At 45.2% G+C, this 13,308-nt stretch overlaps 1 protein-coding gene across 1 annotated transcript in view; it reads left to right on the forward strand.

The window, feature by feature from the left end:
* Positions 1 to 12,703, forward strand: part of TSPAN5 (tetraspanin 5) — a gene marked incomplete at its 5' end in the record, with an annotated part of 173,686 nt that extends 160,983 nt beyond the window's left edge. Inside the window, 6 exons of the mRNA XM_082838445.1 lie at positions 441 to 587; positions 4,915 to 5,085; positions 7,362 to 7,487; positions 9,507 to 9,554; positions 9,651 to 9,767; positions 12,194 to 12,703. Coding sequence (XP_082694571.1) covers positions 441 to 587; positions 4,915 to 5,085; positions 7,362 to 7,487; positions 9,507 to 9,554; positions 9,651 to 9,767; positions 12,194 to 12,259 — 675 coding nt within the window. The 3' untranslated portion in view covers positions 12,260 to 12,703. The remainder of the gene's footprint in view (positions 1 to 440; positions 588 to 4,914; positions 5,086 to 7,361; positions 7,488 to 9,506; positions 9,555 to 9,650; positions 9,768 to 12,193) is intronic.
* Positions 12,704 to 13,308: the final 605 nt, after the last annotated feature.

A 13,308-nucleotide genomic window follows, 5' to 3' on the forward strand; every position in this document is an offset into this window, starting at 1 on the left:
GCGTGCCCTGGGGGTGTAAGAATGACAGACACCTCCTGGGTGTTGAGAGGTGTCTTTCTTACACATCTGTTTTTCACTCAGACCACTTATATTTGGAGACGTAGAAAGCAAAGTAACATCCACTTCTTCTCCATACAGGGTCTGGGGACGGTTTCTAGGGGTCGTGTCTTTGCTTTATGTAGTTTTACCGAAAATATGAACCCACCTAGACCTTGGAAAGTAGTTTTTCTTTTCTTTTGTTTTATCTATCTCCCTATCTTTCTTTCTTTCTTTCTTTCTTTCTTTCTGTCTGGCGGTGTTTCTTGATGTGATGTGGCAGTCAGATGCCTCTCAAGGTTTTCCTGGGGTGGGGAGGGGAAAGACAGTGGCAGTCATCTTTTCATGATAGAAAACTGACCCCGCCTCCTGGCACCCTGTTGTGTGTTCTTTTCCGCTTCCAGGGAGTTCTGTCCAACATCTCTTCCATCACCGATCTTGGCGGCTTTGACCCAGTTTGGCTCTTCCTCGTGGTAGGAGGAGTGATGTTCATTCTGGGATTTGCTGGGTGCATTGGAGCTCTACGGGAAAACACTTTCCTTCTCAAGTTTGTAAGTACCGCACTCTGCTCTCAGGTTGAGAGCCAAACTCTCATCTCACATCAAAAGGACACCCTGTCTACCAGCAAGAGTGAGCCGTACCGAAGGCACTGGCGAGCATGTGGCCTGGGTAATGCTTTTCTTTTAGGAGGGCTTTCTAGATACCCACCCTCCATCCTCCTCTGCCCCTGCCTCCTTAATAGTATCCACACCGGCCCCTCCCCATGCCATCCGTGGAGGCTTTGTACATGGATATCATGAGTTTGCATTCCAATCCCTAAAATCGCTTTAGGACTAAGGTAGGTCTATCTAGGTACCTAGTTTTCTTCTTTTGAATGATTTTTTGCCCCCTCTTTTAAGCACATAGTCAATAGAAAGCTGTTTAGGTAGTTGGTTTAGAGAAACCAGACGTAAGCACAGTGTCTGTGACATGTCCAGATTAAATCTGTTAAGCAGTAGGTTCTGGTGAATAAAGAGAAACAGTAAATGCATATCTCCTGTGTCCTCCGCCAGCGCAAAGGCCTCCTTTGTGTGACCAGAATAATGTTTAGATCCCTTGTGGGGTATTTGGTGTGATCATTGTTAGCATGAATATTTTTGGAGGAGGAGTTTAACCAGGGGGTAGATAAGTATTAAAAGTCGAGAATGGGCTTCCCTGGTGGCCCAGTGGTTGGGAGTCCGCCTGCCGATGCGGGGGGCGCGGCTTCGTGCCCCGGTCCGGGAGGATCCCACGTGCCGCGGAGCGGCTGGGCCCGTGAGCCATGGCCGCTGAGCCTGCGCGTCCGGAGCCTGTGCTCCACAATGGGAGGGGCCACAACAGTGAGAGGCCCGCGTACTGGGAAAAAAAAAGTCGAGAATGAAAAGTAAAAGCCTTTTCCTTTGGAGATTCCTTCCTCAAGATATCAAAATGGCCTGTGTTTACTTGTGTGTGTTTGAAATCAGTTTGGTAGGTGTAGCCAGTGGTCACCTTCAGCTAAGTGTGCCTGTCTGTCTCGAGCTTGGCATTCTGGTGAGCGTCTGTCTCACAGCCCCATGTACGACAGCATCCACGCCCCTCTCCAAGAACAGAAAAATGATTTTTCAAAACCCCACCGTCCTGTGGGGAGGCAAGACGGTGGGACTTTGGAAGAACAGCCTTAGCGTTGTATCCCCTGTTCCTAGGGTCATTCTCTACCTCGGCGGACACGTCATCATCTAACGGCATTTTCATTTGAAACGAGCATTGACCAGAACTAGTCCCAACGGCCCTGCCCTATGTGATTCCCTTCCCCCGCACTTCTGCCGCATCTCCTCTGGCATCTTTTCTTGAATCGCCCTAAGAAGAGCAGACACTGTCCCCTCACTGGCCCCCTGGGCTATAGCTCATTTTGCATTTGGGCGGCTCTGCCTCCGACAAGGTTCTGGAGGCTGTTCTGAAAGTTCATGTGACTCATGCTAACAGGGAAGACCAAGGGATGCTTGGTGCTCTGTACAATTCAATGAGCAGTTGGTTCTCTGTTCTTTATACATAGGTCTGTGTTGGGAATAGTTTTCCAAGACTCCATTTGTCTTACACACACACACACACACACACACACACACACACACACACACACACACACACACACACACACACACACACACACACACACACACACACACACACACACACACACACACACACACACACTCACTTACTTCGTTCCTCACCTAGTCTTGATCTCTGGAGCCCTCAGGAGAGCTTTGTCCCTGATTGTGACCTACCATCCTGCCAGTCGTCTTGGTGTGAGATACTTCTAAATGCCTGAGCTCACCTCACTCAGCGTTTCTGTAGCCTCATTGGGCCACAGATCATACTTACTACTGGCCGCTATTTTATCAGCGTTAGTCTCCTTCTTCCCTTTTAATGTGACTTAATTGCATATAGTTTCGTTTATAAGGGTAGCCTGTTTAATATAGTTGATGATTTTTGTAGTTGAAGACACCAGAGTTAACTGAACAGGCAGAAATACATACATTTCTCTAGAGTGGCATTTTAATTTATGAAGTCCCACATTGGAAATGAAGAGAACTGTGTTGTTTCTTGGCTTTTTGAAGTCTTGGAGAATATTTTAAATGCCCTGTCTCTCCATTTAGTACAAACAGTCAAAACTGGCCTAGAATATGCTTTGAAGCAGGAGCTATGAAGGAAGTAGGAAGTAATGTCAACATGGCTCCAAACAGCTTCAAACATCTGATGTCATAAGGCTAAGAGAACTGCTGGGGGAAAATCCGGGAGCTTCCTGACTGACTGAGGCCCTTGGATGAAGCCTGGGAGTCAGTCTCTGCACCTTCAGAAATGGGGGAAATTAGCTCATAGGACCCGAAGGATGCTGATTTCTGCCAAATATTTGATAAGAATTTAATTTGGACTCAATTTCTGATACATGTATTATGTAACATTATGAGAAAACTTACCAGGGTGACTGGGCCTCACCTTGATAGAGGTGAGAACAAAAATCTAATTAAAACCTTTGCCTGACCTGTGTTTTGGTACTTTGCATGTGCGTGCCTGTGAACTAGCTATGATTCTCTCATTTCTATAGTGTGATAACTGTCGTATTTACATGTGTAGAGTAGTACCCGATAAAGGAGGGAGTCGTTTTATGCGGGGGGGTAGGCATTGTGTGAAAGTGATAGGATTTTTCTTCTTTCCTTTTTTCTAGATTGAGGAAAGCTCACTTTGAAATTATGGGTACTACTGATGATTGTTAAGAACTGTTTAGATTCTGTTTCTAAAGTGAACTCATCAAGGACAGATGACCAGGAGCTCTGTGGAACCTGAGGGGCTGAGCTGGAGCGTCTGGAATTGGGACCTAGACCTTGGGGTCCTAGACTTTGGCAGCCATTTCTTTCTTCCTTCCACCCCTCCCCTCATGGCCATCCTCCCAGAATGGCACTTGGCACCCTGGATAGACACTGCCAGATGTACTGACATCTAACGTGGAAAGACCTGACCCCCCGGTCCTTTCCTACCCTCACATAAGACTGTGGGCTCTTTGGAGGCAGAGCTGTGGTCCTACTTATCCTTGCCTCTGCAAAGCCCACCTAGGCCCGAGCCTGATCTCTTGTGGGCCATTTAGGAGGTGTTTGCTGAGTGAATAAACCCTTTTTGTCTTTTATTTTCGTAAGTAGCTGTAGCTTCCTTTGCACCCGTCGCCAATATATTTTCCTCTTGGTTGGCTGCATGCTGTCTGCTCGCTGAATGTAGGCGCAGCAGACCGTAGCCCCTCTACCTCCCCAGCCTCTCCCTGGGTGGCAGGAGCCCTCAGGAGCTCGGCTCAGCAGGGGGCCCCAGTGCCACCCTTCCTGCCCTTGTCCACAGAAGTTTGCCTGCCGTTTACCCTCTGGTCCTTCACAGCCTCGTTTCTCGTAAATGGCTTGAGCAAAATAGTTTGAAAAGGGTGAGAACGTGGGGGTGGGAGGAAGTGGAAAGAACCATGGGCGTGAGCAGGACGTTGATATGACTAAGATGAGACACTTCTGGGTCTTCTAGATGAAAGGGAAATTTCTGCAGATTTATGGGCAATTCACCTTGCAACCCCGTGGTCTCCAGTCTTCCTTTTAAATTCCTGTTGTCTGCGTCAACCCGAAGTCTTCCTCTGGCTGCGCGTTGATGCTATTTAAAGTATTCTGGGCCTGGTGCTTCACAAAGGAAAGCCAGCACAGCTTGCTGTCCCAAGAAAGCCCTCAGCCCAGTGGTTTCATTTTGTTTGCATCATGGGAAATTATTTTCATGTCACCGCTGCCCCCTCCTTCCCACCCAGTTCGTCTTTGACCTCTTCACCTAAAATGAACCCATCTGCTGTTTTGCCCCGTGTCGCAGGTGCAAAGGGGAGTTAACACAGTATCTGAATCCGGAAAAGGACTATATTGCATACAGAATCAAGGCCACAGTAACAAATGACAGGCGATCTTAAAATACTGGGCTCATTTATCTTTCAGCGTTACAAAAGCTTACTAGAGGTAGGAGCAGGTCGTTGTTCAGGCGTCTGACGAATGCATTCATCAGGAGAAATTCATTAGGCCTTAATGTGGGTCTAATGAGGAATTCCTAGTATCCACGTCTGCTTACGGGCTTTGTTGGTTAATTACCAAATGGAACACCAGAGCCCCTAAAATGTGATTATGAAGTGATTTTTAAAAATCCCTTCTTGGAGTGTAATATTCTATTAATGAATCATAAGAAACTGAAGGCTATCTACTTGGGCCGTGGGTAACAACCCAATGGTATTATACAGCTTTTTAGAAGGAAGCATTTGACTGTATAGGATCAAATCGCCCTTGTAACTGTTGTCTGTGTGTGTGCCTTTTGTTTCAGTTTTCTGTATTCCTGGGAATCATTTTCTTCCTGGAGCTCACTGCCGGGGTTCTGGCATTTGTTTTCAAAGACTGGATCAAAGACCAGCTGTATTTCTTTATAAACAACAACATCAGAGCGTACAGGGATGACATTGATTTGCAAAACCTCATAGACTTCACCCAGGAATATGTAAGTTTAAATTTGGTTTATTTTCAAGTTGAAAGCCTTCTCGGAAGGATGACCCCAATGAAAACTCCTCCTGGCTTCTGCACCTGCCAGCTGGAACCTACCTCTGACTTTTCTGCATGGGTTTTTGTCTGTTTGCTTGTGTATTTATCATTTTCTGACTTGTTCTAGGGCGTACACGATATGTACCCTAATGGGAAATGTCTTATTTGCACTCACCTCAATTTCTACTAAGAACAAGGAAGAAAACTCTTAGGCAAAAAGGTTAGAGTCAAAGGTGCCCATTCCTATGGACATTTGAAGACGATTGTTTTGCTGTAGGTTTAACCCTGTTCTTTGGTGTTAGATGTGGGTTCTTTCCTATCCTTGGCCCCCTTTTTGATCATTCTCCACACTTCATAGCTCATAATAATATACTAGGTCAACAGAATGTTTATCCACAAAGTTCCTAGAATTGTGCCTATCCAAATATTATTATAGCGCCCGCAGCTAAAACTGAAAGTCAAGCCTTGGTGGCTTCTCACAAGTGAAGAACCTGTGGAGTAGAGCCATCCCACTCAGGTTTCTCAACATTACAACGTGACAGCCCCTGTGATGCGAACGAAGTAGCGGATGCCCTGTTCCACTCACAACGCAGAATGGTATAAACAAGGGTTCGGAAGACACAGCTAGTGCCAGAATCTGATTAGCTAAGTGACCTTGGGCTAATAGGACCTTGAGCTATTTCCCCAAGAGTGAAATGGGAATAATAGTAGCAACTACTTAACTCATGGGGATATCATGCCGCTCTCCTAAGACGTACATGGTTTTATATCAGGCTTCAGGTGTTATCGTCCTACACACTGACAGGCCTTTATTTGCACGCACTGAGAAACTGGATAAGGTGAGCAGACCTGGAGAGCCGTGTCCGTGACGTTCACGTATATGGCAGAACTGGAGGGCACACAGAAACTCAGCGGACCAGTGGCTGTCTCTTGGTTGGACAGTTTTCCAGAGTGAGCTGGGGTCCCTTTGATAAAGGGAGGAGAGGGCTGCATCGGCGCTCGCCGTGAGGGAGGCCCCCTGCCCTCCTTAGGTGCTCAGAAGTGAGCTGAATTGTGTTGCCTTTGTTCGGTGACAGCAACGACTGTCCTGGAGCCTGCTGTCCCTCGGGTGTGAAATTAAGCCCTGTTTCATCTCCTCAGCGGCTTCACTGTTTTGTTGGGTCATAATGGATGCAAGCTCAAGCCTTGCCGTGTATTACTGCTGACTAGTGTGCGTGACAAATCTGATGGAGCATTGTAGGCAAAGGGGAGATGCACAGCCCAAGCCCTTGGAGGACTCGATGAGTCGGAGGACTGTGCAGATACACGTTCTCTTGAGATGCTGTCTGCTTTATATGGAGATTCTCTTATTTCATGGGATTTCGCTTTTCTCTCATGGCCTTTAATACTTGGAAGTAGCTATTGGTCTTGAAACCCTTCAAATGGTCAAGGCTTGATGTTTCTTTAACTTGGAGAAGCAGGGCTAGTCCAGCACACACACACATGGGGAGTGTCAAAGGGGCTTATGGTGGAGCCGCCCTTGAATCAGGCCTCATTTAAGACCCACTGAATTGAACATCTTGTTGGATTATATTTTAATTAGATGATTGCATTTTTTTCAGGTTGAAAATGTAAATACACGCTCTTTTTTTATAAAAATTCAGAGTAGAAACAGATATAGAATGAAACGTAAGCCTCTAAAACTTGGGGGAAGGTAACGAGTATGTTCACTGTCTTGCTTGTGGTGATGGTTTTATGATGTATAAGTGTGTCAAAACTTATAAAATTGTATACTTTAAATATGTGCAGTTTATTGTATGTCAATTACACCTCAATAAAATGGATTTTTTTAAAAAAAACGTTCAGGTGTAGAGATGGAAATTTTAAAAAAAGTAAGCCTCTAGATCTACCCACAACCCCAGCTGCCTCCTTCAGACACTACCGCTGTTTTCTGTCTTGCTTATCTCTAACTGGGCCCTGCTGTACAACTCAGGCTCTGCCCATCTTCCACCTAACACCACGGGTCTCATCAGTTGTTTTCTAAGTCTCACGCCAACACATCCTTACAAACCTTCAGCCTTACCTTGGAAGCTTTTACAGGAGCCCTTTAGGTTCAGTTGGTTTAAAAATAAATTCTGAGATACAGAGAAGGTTAGAGCTGGCAGAAGCTGGGTGTGGGTCGTCCTGGCGGGTGCAAGTGTAGGCACCTGGTCGCCTCCAAGTCGAGATGTTCTAATTCTCTCCTGTTTGCTCTAGTGGCAGTGCTGTGGGGCTTTTGGAGCTGATGATTGGAACCTAAATATTTACTTCAATTGCACAGATTCCAATGCAAGTCGAGAGCGATGCGGCGTGCCCTTCTCCTGCTGTACTAAAGACCCCGCAGTAAGTGGCTGCCAGCAGCCCGTTGGCCTGCTCCGCGCATCACACCGAGAGCATGTGTGGGATGAGCAGAGTGGGTTTTTTCTGGAAACCTCTTCTTACCCTCTTATTCCTAACTGTAGCTCCTGTAGGGGGGTTAGTGCTCAGATCTTCCCAGTAGGAGTAATCATCCCTGACATTAATTTAGCAGTACGTGCTGGTTCCTATTCTAAGCCTTTTTGTGTGTTGGCTTGAGTTTGGAACATCCCTGCTGGCAGATGCCACCATTATCTTCCCTTTTCAGGTGAAATCAAGGCCCGTGGAGTTTAAGTCACTTTCCCAAGCTCACATTGCTGGCAAGTGATGGAACCGAGCTTAGACTCAGGCAGCTGCCTGTGTTGCCTGTGATTCCTTCTTTGCGAGAAGGATGGGCTTGTGTGGAAGCTCTCTGCATTGCTTGGGGTTAGTAACCCTTTTCTTGCTGACCTAGCTCCGAAGGAATCCTAGGAATAGCAGAAGAGTTTGAGACAAGATAGGACGACACCACTTGCAGGAAGACTGCAGCTGCCCAGACTCTGGGCCAGAATGACTACAGTCATTCTTTTTTTAAAAAAAACAGAAACAAAAACATAAAACCTGTTCACAAGCCACCCTCTTTACCACAGGTTTGATTGTATTTTGAGTCAAATCATGTGCCTGGTAGGTAGAACAGCTTAAAATGCAGCACCCCTGCTGTAAGTTAAAAGCCAGAATTGAGGGTTAGAACAATGAATGTGAGAGAGAAGGTGCCCCTGGCCCTTCCGCCCTCTTCAGCCTCTCTCTGGCTGGTCAGTCCCCAGGTGTCCTCTCCCAGACCCGCCCTTCCCCACAAGGAGCAGAGCCGAGTGGGCGCTGATGAGTTCATGGCCGATTTTCCCCTGCAAGGTAGGGGGGGGGGGTACGGGGCTCTTTAAAAGGGGGCGTGGTTTGTCTGTAAGAATACTGAATCATTATGCTGTACCCCTGAAGCTAATACAATATTGCAAATCTACTACACTTCGATTTAAAAAAAAGAGAGAGAGAGAGAAGAGGGGACAGTGGTCTGAGGTAGCAAAGCACAGCTTCTCGTAGGCTGCCCACCAGAGGTGGTCTGAAGGGGACAGAGTCGGTGAGGACTGCGCTGCCCTGCTCTGAGCCCTCAGCGGCAACACCAGCCTTTCCCACTAGCTCACTTCTCCTTTCCTCTGAGGAGGCTGGGAGGCAAGAGAGCGCCCAGCACAGAGCCCAGGGCGCCCACCCAGGCAGTAGATGCAAGCCCTGCTCTCTCCGTCTCCAGCCCCTGCCCTGAGTTACCGTTCCATCAGAAGAATTCTGAAGATTCTCAGGTGTTGTGTCCCCCTTTCAACGACAGATCCTCTGGGTAGAGATATCTCATTCCATAAATGCTAAGCTAATAAAATCCACCCCATACCCTCCAGAGGGGAAACATAAACAAACCTAGAGCAGCGGAACCCACGTTTCTGATCAGGCCTGTAAGATTTCAGGGCATCTGTCCATGTGCTATGTGGTCAGGGTATCATTTTTAATTATCAAAATAATTCATTCTCATTGAAAAATCATTTAAATCACATACAAGTATATAGATTCAAAAGTAGAATTCCCCCCAAAAGATCATAAGTGAAGATAGTCATTATGAAAGTAATTATAAGAAACCTTTAACTGCGGTTTTTATGTCTCCAGTTTCCTAAACCCATAAGCTTCTTGAGATCATCAACTTTGAATCTAGAGCCTTCCACATAATGGAATTACTAGTCTTTCTGATATTTCCTGAGTCTCAGTTTTCCTCATTTGGAAAGGAAGGGATATTTAATACCTACTTCTGAGGATGGTTATAATAATTACATGGAATTATGTATAAAGGTGTTTAACATGGTGCCTGGGACGTCTGTGTGCCCAAATAAACATTTTCTGACCAGCACTTAACAGGGGTCTTCTGCTGACCCCTAGGTGGGCTTTCTCTCTGACAAGAGTGAATTTCACTCTTCTGTTTCTTTTCTCCACCAGGAAGATGTCATCAACACTCAGTGTGGCTATGATGCCAGGCAAAAACCAGTAAGTGGAAACTCATCTTGTCGCTTAGCACGAAGGGTGTTGGAGGAGCTTTTGAACTTGCTTAGTGATGCTGTGCTCTCCTCTTCCCTTCTGAAGGAAGTCGATCAGCAGATTGTAATCTACACGAAAGGCTGTGTGCCCCAGTTTGAGAAGTGGTTGCAGGACAACTTAACCATTGTGGCTGGTATTTTCATAGGCATTGCATTGCTACAGGTAAGATGGATGTCGCAGGGAAATGATGCCCTGGGAGAGCGCTCACCAGGACAGGAGCTTTGCTTATTCACCATCATTTCACAGTTTTTAAGACACATTGGAGGGCTGGGGAACAGACCTCAACTATATTTGGTTTGTATTTTATTGAAGCTCTGATTTTAGATGCTACTGTCCTGAAAGACTTTAGGAAACCTTTTTTTTTTTTTTTTTTTTTTTTCCTTTTCAAGAAAGAGAAATTGACTGGGTCAGTATTCGCCTGCTGGCATTCCAACATTGCCATGGGCTCAGTAATGCGGCATTGTGACAACTGGTCAGACAGGAATGGTCAGATGTAGAGCCTTGCCCAGTGGCAAGGCTAAGGCTTTTTGGAGTTTCACAGATACGCTCTGCTCCTTTCTCTCTCTGGGCCACCTTGCCAAAGTGCTGTGAGGGAAGAGAGCACCTACTTTTCCTCCTGGGAAGTCCCAAGAGCTAGGCTTTGCATCGTATGGTGATGTGATACTTTTAACTTAGAGGGTCACAAATGAGGCACCATGGTTGAAAGAAATTAAAGAAGACCTAAATGAATGGAAAGCCATTCGCATTCACGGATCAGAAGACTTAATATTGTTAAGGTGACAGTACTCCCGAAATTGATGTACAGATTCAGTGCAACCCCTACCAAAATTACAACTGCCTTTTTTGCAGAAACGGACAAGCTGATCCTACCATTCATATGGAAATTCAAGGGACCCAGAATAGCAAAACAAACTTTAACAAGCACAAAGTTGGAGAATCCACACTTCCCAATTCAAAACTTACTACAAAGCTACCGTGATCAAGATAGAGTGTACTGGCATAAGGTTGGACCTACAGATTAGTGGAATGGAACTGAAAGTTCAAAAAAGCCTCTGTATCTATGGTCAGCTGATATTTTGACCAGGAAACCAAGACCATTCAATGGAGAAACAATAGTCTTTTCAACAAACGGTGCTGGACCAACTGGCTATCTATATGCAAAAGATTGTATTTGGACCCCTAACTCACATCACATATAAAAATTAACTCAAAATTCCCTGGCGGTCCAGTGATTAGGACTCTGTGCTTCCACTGCAGGGGGCCTGGGTTTGATCCCTGGTTGGGGGTGGGGGGCGCTAAGATCCTGCTAGCCTCATGGTTTGGCCAAAAAATAAAAATTAACTCAAAACAGATCAAAGACCTAAATGTAAAAGGTGAAGCTATAAAAGCTTTAGAAGAAAGTCTAGGTGTAAATCTTCGTGACCTTGAATTAGGCAGTGTTTCCTTAGATATGATACCAAAAGCACAAGCAACCAAAGGAAGAGTGGACAAATTGGGCTTCAAAATTAAAAACTTCTGTGCTGAAAATGATACTATCAAGAAAGTGAAAAGACAACCCACAAAATGGGAGAAAATATTTGCACATCAGTACATCTGTTAAGGATCCTGTATATAGAACATATGAAGAACAACTCAACAATAAAAGAGGACAAACCCAATTTAAAGGTGGGCAAAGGATTTGAATAGACATTTCTCCAAAGAAAATACACATTCGCTATTCGTAATGACATCATTAACTGTGAGGGAAATTCAAATCAAAAGCACGATGACATACCACTTCAAACATATCAAGATGGCTATAATAAAAAAGACAAACCAATAACAAGAGCTGGTTAGGAGGTGGAGAAATTGGAACCCTCATACATTGCTGAAGGGAATGAAAATGATGCAGTCTCTTTGGAAAACAATTTGTCAGTTCATGAGAAAATTAAACAGAGTGACCATATGACCCAGCAATTCTACTCCTAGGTATGTGCCCAAAAGTACTGAAAACATGTTCACCCAAAAAGTACACAGATGTTCAGAGCAGCATTATTTGCAATAGCCAAAAAGTGAAAACCATGTAAATGTCCATCATCTGATGAATGGATGAACAAAATGTGGTGTATCCGTATAATGGAATGTTATTCAGCCATCGAAGAGATTGAACTACCGTTGCAACATGGACGAACCTTGAAAACATTTTGCTGCGTGAAAGCAGACCAACACAAACGGCCATATATTATATGATCCTGTTTATATTAATGTCCAGAATAGGCCAGTCCATAGCGATAGAATGTGGCTTAGTGGTTGCCAGGCCTGTCGGGATGGGGGCGGGGTCTGGATGACTGCTCATGGGTACAGAGTTTCTTTTTGGGGTAACGAACATGTTCTGGGTTTAGATAGCGGTGATAGTTGCACATCCTCACGAATATACCGAAAATCGCTATAAATGATACACTTTAAAAGGATGAATTTTGTGGGATGTGAATTCTATCTCAATTTTTAAAAATCAGAGATTTTTAAAAAACGGAATTCAGTAGCCAAAGAAAAGCCTAATCTAAAGTTAAAAGTTCTACTGTTTGACTGTCTTTTCCTTCCTTGCCCAGATTTTTGGGATCTGCCTGGCCCAGAACCTGGTGAGTGATATTGAAGCTGTCAGGGCTAGCTGGTAGAGCGCCTGCAACAGCTGCCTCCAGACACTGGACAGACCCCCGCCTTCCTGACCCTCCAGTGCGCCCAACTGATACCCATGCTGCACGGACCCTAATCACAGAGGCATCCTGCGATCCCACCTGATGGAGCTGCCATCAGAACTTAGTTTTTGGGGGGGTAGAACTGGGAAATGCTGCTCACTGACAGAATTAAAAAAAAAAAAATTAACCAGTATGAAAGTCGTTGCGCCGTGAATCTCTATTGTAGCCATGAATTTCTGGACGGTTGGATACTTACCAAATGAGAAAACAAGGGAGGGTGGGGGACCCAGATGTACTGAATTTGTGGAAAAGGCTTGTTCTCTGCTTCGGTAGTTGGAGGGCTGCCTCCTGTGCCATGGCCTGAGGAAGTGCGTCTTTTCTAAAACTCAGCCCCTTACCTGGGAGGGCTGTGGTTTCATTTCAAGGAACTGCTACAACCATGGTCCCGAGAAGAAAACAGCTTGCCTTTGGGTTCAGATTTTGTGACCGCGTTCAACAAGGAACTTGTGTGGGCACGTCTGGTCTCTCCTGAAGTTTCTCCTCGTAAGAGAAGTTGGATATTCCTTGTGTGCTGAGCAGGGCTCTGGAACACTTCATGATGCTGAATTTTAGCAGGACAGATCTCTTTTCTGAGTAGGCCTGAGCTTTATTTATCGGTGAACTCCAAGGAGAAAATGAGGTTAATGAAGAGGTAGTGAATACTGCAGCCTACCAAATTAGTCGTTGGATTCTTTGGAAACTCTGGAATACTATGGGTTTCGTTTTGTTGTGGGTGTTTTTTTGTTTTTGTTTTCTTCCAAAAGTGAAAGCTATGATACGGTTTCTTAAATTTTAAAGATTTTTTTTTTTTTACTCAGCTCGAATATTAATTTTTTATATAATCTCCCTGCATGACCTGTGAATCAATCCACCAACTCCTTTACCTGCCGTCTTTTCTACAAACCTTTAAAAACGTTATTCGGTCAGCATTGATTTCGTGGGTTCACAGCCTTTAGAGATGTGTCCTCCCTGTCTGCGAAGGATCCATC

The sequence above is a fragment of the Leucopleurus acutus genome, assembly GCF_964270905.1.
Source record: "Leucopleurus acutus genome assembly, chromosome: 4".
NCBI lineage: Eukaryota > Metazoa > Chordata > Mammalia > Artiodactyla > Delphinidae > Leucopleurus > Leucopleurus acutus.